At 43.2% G+C, this 14814-nt stretch overlaps 1 protein-coding gene across 9 annotated transcripts in view; it reads left to right on the forward strand.

The window, feature by feature from the left end:
- RIN2 (Ras and Rab interactor 2) overlaps positions 1-14814 on the forward strand; it is an 84512-nt gene that overhangs the window by 43187 nt on the left and 26511 nt on the right. For 5 of the 9 annotated variants that reach the window (XM_076335270.1, XM_076335277.1, XM_076335271.1 and 2 more), the window contains exons 3-5: positions 337-431; positions 10542-10734; positions 11642-11753. In XM_076335270.1, the coding sequence (XP_076191385.1) occupies positions 337-431; positions 10542-10734; positions 11642-11753 (400 nt within the window). Of the gene's footprint in view, positions 1-336; positions 432-1245; positions 1331-9979; positions 10065-10541; positions 10735-11641; positions 11754-12051; positions 12512-14814 lie in introns of those variants that run through there. The other 4 variants (XM_076335274.1, XM_076335276.1, XM_076335275.1 and 1 more) reach the window with 4 other exon arrangements.

Here is a 14814-nt window from a genome sequence, read left to right on the forward strand (position 1 = left end):
TTGAGAAAGTAAATGCCACAAAGGATCAAATCACTTAGTTCTTTTAAGCTGCTGTATAATATGTTGAGGCTGTAGGTTTAATATATTTAAATAAAAAAGCTAGCCAACCTGGAAGGTTTTGTACTGGCACAAAACAGGAATTATTCTTCCTCCGAGAACAATTATAAGTGGCCTCAACCCTTACTTTTTCCTTTGCAAGGGGAAGTTCAAATAGGATGCGATTTTTAAAAAAAAAAAAAAAAAAAAAGAGTAATCTCTGGTGACTAAACTTGCCCGTGCTTCTTTACCACGCCTCTTCCACTCACTTGACGTCATACTATTTTTGTCCCTTTCTAGCTCATTGACACAATTGCCTCAGAAATCGGAGAACTGAAACAGGAGATGGTACAGACAGATCTCACAGTGGAAGATGAATCTGCTGATTTGCGAAGGTGATTAAAACGTTTATTTTCATAGTTCCTGGAGGTGTACCATGACAGGAATATTTTCATTGTGCTCTCTTCTTGGGTGGCTTATGTCCTAGCACTTTTCATCCTAGCAACGTAGGGGGTGTAGATAATCTTGTTCTTGATTCAAGGAATTTGCCTTTGTGCAGGAGGAGTGCCCAGAGATTCAGTTGTTCTGTGTATTTGCCTTAATATATTCTAAAAGCAACTGAACTTCACTTCTACTTCCTTGTTACAAACCTTGATGAATGTCTAAAGCAGGAAACTACTAATGTTATTCCCATTGTCTATGGCAATGAGCTTTGCTTTCACGCTGTAAAGACTAAAAATGTCCATTGCTTCAAGTGGCTCTGTGAAGATTCAACATAAAATAACATGATTTATTTATGTTCTCAGGTTAGGAAGTAAAATATTGACTATTATGAGCTGATGCTTTTGTGGGTTATGTGTTTAAGTTCATTTATATGTGAGTATCTTACACACTTAAAAAAAAACCCTAGAGTAGATAGGGGGCATTTTCTTAACCTTAAAATGATTTGAGATGCGTATTACAGTGCAGATAAAAGTTCTGGCTTTTTAAAATAGGTCATGCCATGTAGGTGTGGACTGTGGAAATTTGCAATGTTATACTTGTACCTTTAAGTGGGCATAGTGAGACCCCAGCATTTTGGCTTTGCTATGGCTGTTGTGTTTGATTGGTAATGTCTGTTAATTGACATCTGGAGGATATTCAATATTTTAATCATTGTGTTAACAAGAGAACACGTTTTTGTCCTTATCGTTGAAATATTTGTTGCAGAAGGAAAGCAACCAATGCAGGCGTTCTGTTCTGACTGCACAGTCTGGGCCAGCTCTGGAGCTGGTGGGCTTTGTTCTTCAAGGCAGTGAGTTAATCAAGTGGATAATAGTTTGTTATTTAGAAATACATCCATGCTTTTAGCTTTTTTTCTTTCTAGAAATACTTTTGAAATGTGCTAAAACTTACTACAATATATATTTAAACTATTTAAATAAAACATGAGCAGCACCTTTGTTGCCCAAGTGGTAAAGAACGTAAGACAGCTGAACTAATTAAAGTCCTTGGCTATACTTCTGGTTACACATTATTCAAGTTTTAAAGCTTTTGAAAGCACAGTTCTTTTATGGGGGCGGAAAGGATACTTTCTCCATTTTGGTGGATTCAGCTAATTAATTTCAATGATCATTAGCTAATTTTCAGTTAAGAAAAGGGTTCTTGTATCTTTGAATACACCATATGCATGAAAGACTAAGATCTACTAGTTCTAAAATCTTGGTGGAAACACTTAGCTGGAAACAGTCAATTAAATCTCTCTGTTACAGATCCAGGGGATTTTTTTACTGATTTCTTTTTAATGGGTTTTTTAAACTGAATTTGTTAACTTTGAGTGCAAAATATATTTTGATTAAAATATGAGAGTAAAGCTAACATACAAAAGTTGATAATGCAATTTTCATGACTACTTAACTGAATTAAATTTCATATTGAAATAATAGCCATCCAGTAAAAAAAAAAAATATTTCTTTTCTGTCGCTTTTAAGATGATAAATGTAAAATATGAAATCTGAATAAATGAGTGAAGGTCAATTTTTGTATGACTACATAATTCTGAACTGCATGCTTCTATGAAAGGAACAAGTTGTATCAAAGTTGGTATAAATCATGTAATTAGTTGTACACTGGTATCTTTTGTTTATATAGAACTACAGAGCAAGATTACAGTATTTTCACCTAAGGTTTTCCAGAGTTCTTACTTAAACTAGACTCCCCACAAGGATGTGTTTACTATCATAACTTTTTTCTTTGTAGCTAATTTAAAACTTTGTAATTAACGTAGGTTGCTTTTATTATTGTGTTCTTCTGTTCAGAAGTTGGTATCTTGATGTGGCATTTGGATGTGTATCTAGAGAAATTTGAGCTAAAAGGAATGTCTCTTTTCCTTGCTCATTTTTCACCTTAGCATATCTCCACATGCACCCAGAACAGTTCTAGAAAGGGAGAGGTTGCAAGAGCTCTCAACGGTATTCAGAAAAAAGTACATGAAATTGCGTGTCTGCAACTTTAGTGTTGTAGTGTGTGGGTTTTGGTTGGTTGGTTGGGGGTTTTTTGTGGTTGTGTGACTTTCAGATTTATACTCCTCCCCCCAGTTATATTTTGGACTTGTCTCCCTTTTTTTACATCTCTGTCCCAAGTAACATTGAGAAAGATTCAAGTAACTGGGCCTACAACTTTGGCTTGTAAGCATGTAAAAGCCAGGCAAAAAAGAGGGTTGTAAAAATGTGGTTTAAATGGGACACTCATGTCATCCGTTTCAGTATTCCATGGTGTTTGACACCTGGACTTTTTCCCAGCGCAGACACATCTCAGTAATGCAAATGAGTGGAGTTGTCAGAAAAGGGCATAAATGGGATAAACTTCTGACCTGTGCTGTACTGGTGACCTTTGAAAGGGTAACTAGAGAGCTTCTGCATGCAACGGCAGCCCGGGTCCATGTAGGATGGGGGAGCACACGTGACATGGCTGGTGGCATCCAGATGGTCTTTTAGGAGGCGCTCAGCCTCCCTCGAGGGTGCTAGGACCCCTGCATGTCTGTTGTCTTTGTGAATGACCGTGAGGGGAAAAAGCTTGCTGCTGTCCCTCTGTAGGAAAGGCTGTAAAGTCCCAGTCTTCCTGGAGCATTTGGTGCCTGTGAAATGATTCAGGGATCATTTGCTTTGCTGGTGGTGGCAGCTGCTGCAGCTTATTCCCTTCCTGCTCTGTTACCATGACAGAAATGAGGGCAGAACTTTGCTCCCTCCCTCGTGGTTTGCACTGGACAGCCCTCACACCTGCGTCTTCTACATTTTTCCACAGCAGTTATTAAGTAGAGTCGTCTTCTATGTCTTGCACGGTGAATTGCTTCTGTTATTGTTGACAGGTAGGCAAATATCCAACCACCTTTTCCCCAGCAGCTTTGTCCTGTCCCTTCAGCTGTAATGGGATGGAGAAGAAAGTGACAGTCCAGCTGCTGAGGAGTGGAGGTAATGCTCACAGAGGCTTTACGCCCTCTCCCAGCTGATGCTCGATATGACTGCATAGGCTAGGCTGGTGTGATTAAGGCCTGCTAGGTTGCAGGATTTACAGAAATTCAGGCACTTTTGCAGTGGGGAGTCAAACTGGGTTAACTGGGGAGCCTTTGGAGGGACTGGAGCAAGGTTCACACACGCTCATCTGCAATTTTAGAAAGATTCACTTTACCTGCCTGCTGCTGTTCTCTTTGCCCTTGTGACTGTGAAAGAAACAAGAGGAATATTCCTCGCTGCTGAGCAACAGCGGAGTGGGAGAACAATGAATCTGGACACAGAGCTGTGTTTCACAAACCTTTTGCACTGTGGCAAAGAGTTGGCAGCAAAGCTTGTTAATTTGCATCACTGGGGAGATGCTGAGCATCCTACTGCCATGGGCAAAGAGCAGACCTCCCCCCTCCCCCCCCCCCCCCCGGGTAACGTGACCCTGGTGTGCAAGCACTCTAAAAACAGAGGCCAATCCAGGCAAAAAATGGAGTGAAGAAATGTGGACACATTCACGTGCAAGTTAGAGTCCTTATCTTCATTATAGTATCAAACCTGGTCTCTCACTATGACCCTCCTCCTGGCTAGTGAGCACATCTGGGATGATAGGCTAAACCCAGGGTTGCTCTTTCATTTGGGCTGATAACCAGCCTTCTCCATAGTGTGGGAGCAGACTGAATCCCTCAAATGCCGATGGTCACCTAGGTCCTTCCTACAGCTCCTCTCATGCCCTCAGAAGGGTGGGTAAGTTCTTCCACAGAGAGGGGGTGTGTGTGTGTGTGTAAATTCTACAGCAGCTGGCTTTGTTTAATTCAACATGCAATCCATGGAACAGCGTTGGTTATCCTGGTAGGATGTGCACGCAAGCTGGATGCACCTTCACTGTGTTCATAATCACAAAGAGAAAAGTCCGTTCCTCAGGCCAGTGTTTGTCAATGCAGGAGGCTGGGGAGGTTGGCAGTAGTTTCAGAGAGCAGATCGGCTTGTTGTCCCAAGTCCCACAAAAAAATGAGAGAAGTGTTTAGAAGTTTAGGTTTTACAAGCTAAGAGCAAGAGGCATAGGTAGGATTTGAGAGACCAAAAGAAAATTGCTGTAGCAAGTGGGAGGGCAGGAGCATTTGCTTTGTAGATACGTGATCAAGGTGTATGTTATAGCCCTGTGGGTTTGAGAGAGAGGATCATCCTGGTTACAAGCTTCAACCTGTATCTTGTCCTTTTTACTGTGAGCTAAGTCTAATCAGGATGCAGCACGGCATTGTTTATCTTGGCAGTTACCTCTGTTTACTTCCCGCACGCTTATGGGTTTTCTCAAATCTAAGGAAACTTGAGTGAATCATGTATTTTCTTTAATTCATTGTGGATTGTGTTGAAACTCCTCTCCCACTGGATAGGAACCAGTGTAGTACCCCTGCATTAAAGTAGACCATCCGTGGAGTTGATTTGTGTTTCGATTTTGAGTTTAATGTGACCTAGTCAGATTGTCTTTTATTGGGAGTCACTGTAAAAAAAAAAAAAAAAAAAATCAAAAAACCACAAACCAAAACAAACAAAAAAACCCCAAACCCCCAAAAGTAAAACCAGGAGAGAAATTTAATTGTTGCATAATATACAACATATTTTGCTAGCGTTTAGGTTACAGCAATGTCGTGGTTTAACCATAGCCAGCAACTAAGCACCACCCAGCTGCTCGCTCACTCCCCCCCAGTGGGATGGGGGAGACAATCAGAAGGGTAAAAGTGAGAAAACTCGTGGGTTGAGATAAAGACAGTTTAATAGGTAAAGCAAAAGCCGCGCACGCAAGCAAAGCAAAACAAGGAATTCATTCACTACTTCCCATCGGCAGGCAGGTGTTCAGCCATCTCCAGGAAAGCAGGGCTCCATCACGCATAACGGTGACTTGGGAAGGCAAACGCCATCACTCTGAACATCCCCCCCTTCCTCCTTCTTCCCCCAGCTTTACATGCTGAGCATGACATCATATGGTATGGAATATCCCTTTGGTCAGCTGGGGTCAGCTGTCCCGGCTGTGTCCCCTCCCAACTTCTTGTGCACCCCCAGCCTCCTCGCTGGTGGGGTGGGGTGAGAAGCAGAAAAGGCCTTGACTCTGTGTCAGCACTGCTCAGCAGTAACTAAAGCATCCCTGCGTTATCAACACTGTTTTCAGCACAAATCCAAAACATAGCCCCATACTAGCTACTATGAAGAAAATTAACTCTATCCCAGCCAAAACCAGCACATTCTGCACTCCGTATTCCATACCATTTATGTCATGCTCACGTAGCACACTATCCAATACAACCTCATTAACCATCACCCCCCTTTCCCATCCTTTGATATAACACACAGATATCACTCCCTCCATCTATGGGCCACCCCTGTAAAATGTATTTAAAATGTCCACAAAATGTCCACTGAGTTCACTTAGTCCATGACTTTGGGCCCTATCTGTTGTGGTGGTCACTCAGGACAGGAGGGGTGGTGTGTTGCGTGGAGTTACTGGGCACCAAAGCGAGCTCAGGTCGAGCCACTGCTGCACTTGCACTGCTTCTTGTAAGGCTTGTCCTCCATTGCTTCAGGCGGTTCCTGCTATAGTAATTCCCATAACGTGCAACTCAAATCCTGTGTTAGAACAATTTAAAAGTATTTCCATTACAATCTCCACCCCTGGTCCCCTTGGACCAGACCATCAGGTTTAACATTGCAATGAACTCCTCCCCTTGCCCCTGCTCTGGCTTGGACTTATCCACAGACTGCAGTCCCTTAGAGTTGTACCTGCTCTAAGTGGAGCCTTATCTATGAGCTACAGTCTCTCCAGGGGTATACCTGCTGCGGTATAGACTTATCCACAGCCACGGCTGCTTTGAGGTGCACCTGTTCCAGCGTGGCCTTCTCGTGGGCCACAATGCCTTCAGAGATATACCTGCTCCAGCGTGGCCTTACCCACAGCCCCAGTCCCTTCAGAAGTAAACCTGTTCCAACATGGCCTTACCCATGGCTGCAGTCCTTCCAGGGGTGTACTTGCTCTGTTGTGGGCTTATCCTTGGCCACACGCTTTGAGGTGCTCCAGCATGACCTCATGCACAGCCACTGATGCTTCAAGGTATACCTGCTGCAGCATGGACTTATCCGCAGCCACAGGTGCTTCAAGGTGTACATTCTCCAGCATGGACTTACCCTTGGGCCACGATCCCTTCAAGAGGTATACCTGCTGCGGCACAGACATCACCGCGGCCACAGATGCTTTGAGATGTACCTGCTCTGATGTGGACTTATTCATGGCCACAGATGCTTTGGGGTGTCCTGCTCCTGTGTGGACTCATCCACAGGTCAGAGTCTCTTCGCCTCGAGTTCACACTGGAGTTTCAGCCTGTTCAGTACAGAAGCACAGAAACAGCAGCGATGCCCTGTCCATCTGCCAGCCCAGGCGTATGGCCATTGCTGTTACCAAAATGTTCTCAGGCACAGCAGAATAAGATAAGCAGTAGAGTAAGCAGCGAAACCAAAAAGCAGCCACTAACGAGCATTAGACTCTAATACACAGTAAGGCAAGCAAGCCCCATGGCAAGCACAGGAGCCTGCCAATTAATAGCTAAACAGCAATAACAGCTATAAATTTGATCTAGCACGTTCCAATCAAACCTGTTGTTATCTCGAACCCCTTGAGCCTCATGTTTGGCGCTTCTTATTCTGTACACTTGAATTCATCAGGTGATCGTGAGGAATTCAAATGGTGGTTCTTTTCATGCTATTGTTTCCAAAGAAGTTACACGCACATCCCAGTCCCAAATAATTTTACAGTCTTAACTGTGACAAATTTCAAGAACTCCCATGTGTCAGGGTTTGACTGTATGTTTAGTGCCCAGATCATTAATTAAAATAACTTTAAGAATAAAAACCAAACTCAGATTATGATGCTCAGTAGTGCTAGACCATCGCAAATAGGCTGTCAGAACAGACCAATGGACTTTTGACTGCGTTTACCTCCTGGACCTTGAGAAGTGGCTTCTCGTAGGTTGTATGTGGTTTGCCAGATGTGGTTTTTCCAAGCTATGCTCTTGCCAGTAGTTCACCAGGTCTGATCTTTCTCTCTGTCACTTTCTTTATTATTTGGATGGGAAATTTTTTTTTGTGTGTTGTTTGTTCCTAGTTTACCTTCCTGCAGATTGCAATAACATACCAGTACTGATCCAGCTGCGGTGCATCTGGGTCATTTGAATGGGTCGTGTTTAGGAGTGGCAGAAAGTCTTGTCATGATCAGGATACTCATAACCTTTGGCTTATTTCTCGAGGGGGCAGAAGCAGCTGCAACGAGGAGGTGTGTGTGCATCTAGGTCAGTAAGGTGTGGGCTCACATGTTGCGTTCCTCCTCAATCTCAGCACGTGGGAAGGATTGTGCCTATAAGTACTTGGAGGTTCCAAAAATCTGACAGCTCCCTATTCAAATTAATCTTCCGATTTATAACGGCTTGGGTGTGTTTGACAACATTAATCCAGCCATACCGAAGAGGAACGCTGTGACCCTACGTACACGTGCAAACTCTTACTAGCTTTAGGTTGTTTCGTGGTAGCAAGCAGTGCCAGTCCTTATAGCTGATACCAGTCATGCATCTGTGCATGTGATGTAACTTTCTTTTGTAGGCAAACAAATTTTCCCTCTCAGACATGTTCCCTCTGCAACATGTTTAGTTTCCACCTCTTGACCAAGGAATGGATATAAGTTATATCTAGTTAAGCCCACAGCCAGTGTCAGTGTATAACTTGCACTTTGCTATAGCTGTCTTTGGTTTGTAACGTTGCTAACTGGTTCTGAAGGTGAGTGAAAAGTTTCTGAGCAATATTTACTGGAGGTACAGCTCATGAAAACGCTTTTGTGATTCATGATTTGACTTTTGTGGAGATTCATACATTATGACAGTAGGTTCTGCTGGGACCATGGTTGAAAGGGGAACCCAGGATTCCTGTTGTTTCAGAGCCCTGTCATAACTGATGTAAACACTACTTCCCTTCTGCACACAACATGTTTCTGTGTATTTTGTGCCCCTTGAAGGCATACTGGCAGTTACTAGCAGCTTTTGACACTCGGGGAGGGAAGATCATCTGCATTTTAGATGCCTTGCAAATCTAAAATGCGTTACATCATAAATAAGTAAATGGAGAAAGAGGACAAAAGGAAGGGAGAGGCACACAGGTGATCCAGTAGTGATAATTGATCAGGTAATGAAAAGTCTGAATGATTGTGCCTGTTCTTATCTGATCATGTAGTGAAAGTTCTTTACCCCACTTACTTTCGTTTCTAGCCCTGTCCAGAGATGCTGCAAGTTGCTGACCAAAGCTAGAAAAAGAGCAGTTTGGTTGTTTGGGTTTTTTTGTTGTTTGGTTGGTGGGTTTTGTTTTGGGGTTGCGTTTGGAGGGGGTGTGTGTGGATTTTTGTTTGTTTGTAAGTATTCGGTGCTCCTGTGCTTGTGAAGTCTCTACCCATTTGCTCTGGGTACAGTAGCTGGCATAATGAAGGTGGTAAATGCTGTTAATGATGCTTACTGCCTGTCCAAAACACAAAGTTCTGTAGAGCTGTGAGACAGTTTGCAGTGGGGAAATGCAGCTGTGTTGCCCTCTGCCGCTCAGGACCTCTTCTGGCATCAGAAAAGGTCTGTAGGGAGAATGCAGCCTCTGTGCCTGACATCTTAGTGATTCAGATCTTGAGCTTACAGGGTGTTTTTTGTCTATGCTAAAATACTGTCATAAGGAAGCTGTTACCAGAGTAACTGTTCTGTAGTGATTTCTAGCACTGGAAGAATCGCAGGATGTACTTCTAGCTCAAAAATGAGGAATTTGAACCAGCAACATGTGCAATCATACTGGGTGTTCTGGATTATATGAATGATGGTGAAGCTTTGCGTAACAAAAGCAGGTCTCAAAATATTCTGTTTATTTGGATTTTTAATCATAATGAGTATCTGTAGCCTCCAAGAACTGTACTTCACTACTGAATTTAGCAGTAACTTTAGCTGCCCTGCCTCAAATAAATTTTAACCTTACATTAATTTGCCACATTCACGCTTAGCTTAGCCTTTATTCCTCACGTAAGAGTTGATCCAGAGCCAAAGGAATTAGGAGCATAAATATACGATTCCTCACTTGCTTCTGATCCTGGGAAGTGTAGTACTAAATGTGAGGTAAGGACCTTTCATGTCAAAATGTAAATATTTAGAGAATTTAGAGCATGGACCATAAAAAAATTACTACCACTTAGGACAATTTCTTAATGAAGTTGTGCCTTAGGGAGGGTTATTTGGGGAATTTAACCTTTTTTTTTTCCTTTTTTTTTTTTCTTTTCTGTCTCCTTTTTCTTTTCTCCTGACTGAGGTCTCTGACCGCTCATTAGCAGAGGGGAACAAAGATGGATACACAGCTGTGAAGCTGACAGGGCTGGTGGAGCAGACAGTCTGGGAATAAGATGAAGTGATGCTAGTTTGTGGGCTTCTGTTGTGAAAATAATCCCTACAAGCAAACAGAGAAAGTGCTTGTGCTTGGTGCAGTGATCGCCAACAGGTAGTGGGTTGCTCCATTGTCAGAGTAACAGATTTTTTGGCAGGCAGGACAGAGGAAGACTTCTGTGGGTTGCAGCTTTTGCAATCTATCTGGGAATAAAAATATCTGAATTGTATAAATAGCTTTGAAGAGAAGTTTTTTCCAAATGTGAACATAACAAAGAAATGAGGTGAAATGTTCAATCAATCACGTATGCATATACACCTGTATCTGAAGTGATTGCCGAATTTTAACAAGCTAATACAAGAATGCTAGGGCTTATCTTAAAGCTAGCTGTTAAACTGAGGACGAGTGAAAGAAAGAAATCTTATGGATAAGAGAATTTTTGTGTATACTTACAGGAATTCTCAGTAGGAGAAAGGCCAGTCCAGGCTACCAGCAGTGCCATTAGCTTTGTGATAACTCTGTTTGCTGAACTGAGTGATTGTTTATAGGAGATCGGCATGTCTAATTTAATTTTTAAAAAATTTTTCACAGTCTAGTAAAGGACATGGATAATGTCTCTCCTGAGAAAAATGATGTAAAAAGCTGCCCCCGGGACTCTGGATATGACAGCCTATCCAACAAGCTAAGCATATTGGACAAGCTCCTCCATACTCACCCTGTGTGGCTGCAGCTTGGTCTGAATGATGCTGAAGCCATGGAAATTCTGCAGGCCCAGCCTCCTGGGGTAAGATGTTGCATTTCAATTTATATGGTGCAAGTGTTAGTGGTAAAAACAAACAAACCACCTCCCACCCCACCCCCCCAACCAAAAAACCACAACAACAAAAAAAAAGCCCACAAAAAAAACCCCAAAACAAAACACACACACACCCTGCCAACCCAAACAAAAAAACCAACCAACCAACACCCCACCCCCATTTGTTCTGTGCTTTGGATAATCCAAGTGAGGGCTTCCTGAACGCTTGGCAGCTGGACCAGTTGGAGTGTGACCCATTACCTGGGCTGATATGTTGGGGGACTAGTTTGGGGTCCTCGGGAGCTGAGAACTAGACTGCTGCAATTACAGCTCCAAAGCTGGACCTTGCTAACCAGGGTTGTATGTGACAGATGTATTTCCCCCATAATGAGAAAACAATAGAAAAATGGGAAATTACAGCATTTTATCCTTCACTGGTGCCTGCATTAAAGTTGCTGTGATGGAAACCAGGCCCTGTCATCTTGGATGAGGCTGATGGCATGTTTCTAATGCTGCCTCCCTCCTGGTGCAGAAGGATTGCATGAATGGGCTGGTGGGACACAGGAACACTCCACCATCGGTCTCCTCCAGACTCTGCAGCTTGACTCAAGACTTGGGATTTGCTGTGTATTGAACTGGAGAGCTCGGAGAAGGGCATAATGGACTTGGTGTCATGTGTCTGTGTTATACAAGGATAAGACGCTTTTCTAAATGTTTTGCTGCCATTTTACACTAAGCTGTTGGACCTGATATAGTAATGACCAAGTAAAATTCCGAGATGTTTCATATAGATCAGAGATCATGAGGTTGTTCTGGTTCCTTGTGTCTATAATCTGTCTCTATTAAGGCACTGCGATGAAGCTAAAACCGTGTCCTTTTGCCTTTTCCACAACAGATATTTCTGGTTAGGAAATCTGCAAGATTGCAGAAGAAAGTCATCTCTCTGCGTCTGCCCAGTGACTGTGGGTCCTGCCTAAAAGAATTTGCAATAAAAGAAAGTACATACAGTAAGTTGTGAGTTACATACTTTTCAGCTATTTGTCACTCTGTATGAGCCAGGAGCACTCTGCATTGGTGAAACACAGCAGAAGATACCCAAAGTCATGCAAATATTGTCACAGGCTGCCTACAGTGCTCTCCGCAGAGGGCTCTGTGAGTGGGTCAAGCATATCCTGGAGAAGGGAAGACGGATGCAGCTGGAATATTTCTTTTATGTACCTTGCTGAATCCAGGATTCATTGATTATTATGGGTAGTTATCCTCTTCTGAAGACACAGAGTCTACCTGTCTGCTCTCAATGAAATGTCCTTGCATTTCCTTGTACTCAGGGGACTGTTCCTTGGATGCAACTCTGTCATGAGTTCTCTCTGTCTACAAATTTGGGTGTGTGTTGTTTTTGGTTTGGTTTTTGGTTTTGGTGGGGTTTTTTTTAATTTAATAACTAGCTGGATTTTAACCCTTTGGAACTGTTTCTGATACGAGATCAATGATTTTTCTTTTTTAATTCCAACCATATTTGTTCCCTGTTTTCTAATAGAAATGACCAAATGTTAGAGTTCCAGTCAGTTTCAAAACAATACTGCCCTCATCTCTTTAGAGGGAGGGTGTGAAGAGTGTTTGAGATATAGGAATGAAAAAGGAAGCTGCAGCTGGTGAGCGTATGCGGTGCAGAAACTGCAAGTGGAGCAAATGGTTCATTTTAACAAGAAAGTGAAAACTGGAGAAAATCGGCAGCAATTTCAGTTAAACTTCCCTGAAGCAGAGGGTCTGTAGTTAACTTCTATTTCTGTTAGTAAACTGAGATAGTTTTAGCTGAGTTTCTTTTTTACCTCTCCCTTCCCTACCCCCAGCAACAAAAAGTTAATTCTATGTGTCTGGTTTTGGTTCCAGTTACAAACAAGGCATGGCAAAGAGAAGAGACAGCTATCAATGATAGGGGTTTTTTTTCTCCGTTTTGTTTTTTTTCAGCCACGAAGTAATCTCTCTCTCATAAGTGAATTAATATTTGTGGAAAGCTGCTTGACTGGCAGTAGTACAGATGTATTTAATTTGCGTGATCTAAGGCTGTGTTTGTAGGCTTGTTATACTAATGAATTCCCTCTCTCCCATCTAGAAAATAAAATAATAATATATTGTCTTTCGTGAATAAAATTTTACCACAAGGGGGAAGTATCTACTGATGTTTTTACTCACCAGTCATAGCTGAGGTTTTAATTGTAGTCAGGGATCTGAACAGCCATCTTCTCTTAGCCCGCCCCCAGATCACCTGCGTACTTAGTATCCGTATTGTTAGTGTCTCTCTTAAAGAAATCCCTTTTTCCACGCACATGAATGACCAGGTTGACCTGTCCTTCAGTGTAAAGGTTGGATAAAAGATCAGTACCTGACTTAAGTTTTCCTCTCATTCACGTGCAGACTTTATAGTCAGTAGCACTGGAACCTTGCGTGTGGGAGCTGGCCTTACAGCATGGAGTACTGACAAAATTACACCTTCACTACTCACTGAGAGAGGCATTGCTGAGGTATCTAAAGCTGCTGCGTGGCTTTTCGCTTTCTCCACCAAGCCCGGGAGTCTGCCTTGTTTCAGCCCAGATGTCTGCAGCAGTGGAAGTACTTTCCTTGGGAGATGAATTTCAAAAGCATTCCTCTGCCAGTGAAACAGTGACAGTGTGCACGCCACAACAGCCAGAGAGCTGGCTTTTCTAACTCAGGGATGGGCTGAAGCAATCACAGACTTCACATTCACCCTTTTGTAGAAGTTGTCTGAGGCTGCAAGAGACCGGCGTTCGTGTACTTCAGGAACCTGTCTTACGCTACTATTATATTTCACAAAGGCTCTTCCTTCTGTTGTTCTGGTCTGTCATGTCCAGAGGTGAAAGATCTAGATCGTTTCCACTCTAGGAGCTTCTTCTGTTTGATCTTTGTAGTCATTGGGTGAGACTTGCCACTGAAATCAGAGAGAGCTTAATGTAAGTGAGGTGGCAATCGCTTTGTCCTGGTTTCGGCTGGGACAGAGTTAATTTTCTTGCTAGTAGCTGGTACAGCGCTGTGTTTTGGATTTAGGGTGAGAACAATGTTGATAACACACCGATGTTTTAGTTGTTGCCAAGTAGTGCTTACGCTAGTCAAGGACTTTTCAGTTTCCCATGCTCTACTGACTGAGAAGGCTGGAGGTGCTGCTGTGGTTTAACCTCAGTCGGCAACTGAGCACCACACAGCCGCTTGCTCGCTCCTTCCCCCCGCCCCCGTGGGATGGGGGAGAGAATTGGAAGAGTGAAAGTGGGAAAAACTTGTGGGTTGAGATGAAAACAGTTTAATAATTGAAATAAAATAATAATAGCAATAATAATACACAAAGCAAGTGATGCACAGTGCAGTTGCTCACCGCCGACCGATGCCCAGCCAGTCCCTGAGCAGCGGCCCCCCCGGCCAGCTTTCCCCAATTTATGTACTGAGCATGACGTCACATGGTATGGAATGTTTCTTTGGCCAGTTTGGCTGTGCCCCCTCCCAGCCTCTTGTGCACCTCCAGCCTTCTCAGTCGGTAGAGCATGGGAAACTAAAAAGTCCTTGACTAGCGTAAGCACTACCTAGCAACAACTAAAACATCGGTGTGTTATCAGCATTGTTCTCACCCTAAATCCAAAACACAGCGCTGTACCAGCTACTAGGAAGGAAATTAACTCTATCCCTGCTGAAACCAGGACAGGTGCACAAGAAGCTGGGAGGGGGCACAGCCAGGACAGCTGACCCCAACTGGCCAAAGGGACATTCCATACCATGTGACGTCATGCTCAGTACATAAACTGGGGCAAAGCTGGCTGGGGGGGCCGCTGCTTGGGGGCTGGCTGGGCATCGGTTGGCAAGTGGTGAACAACTGCATCGTGCATCACTTGCTTTGTATATTCTTATTACTATTATTATTATTTTATTTCAATTATTAAACTGTTCTTATCTCAACCCACAAGTTTTCTCACTTTTACTCTTCTGATTCTCTCCCCCATCCCAGCGGGAGTGGGGGGGAGTGAGCAAGTGGCTGAGTGGTGCTCAGTTGCCAGCTGAGGTTAA

Source organism: Aptenodytes patagonicus, chromosome 3, assembly GCF_965638725.1.
Source record: "Aptenodytes patagonicus chromosome 3, bAptPat1.pri.cur, whole genome shotgun sequence".
Lineage (NCBI taxonomy): Eukaryota > Metazoa > Chordata > Aves > Sphenisciformes > Spheniscidae > Aptenodytes > Aptenodytes patagonicus.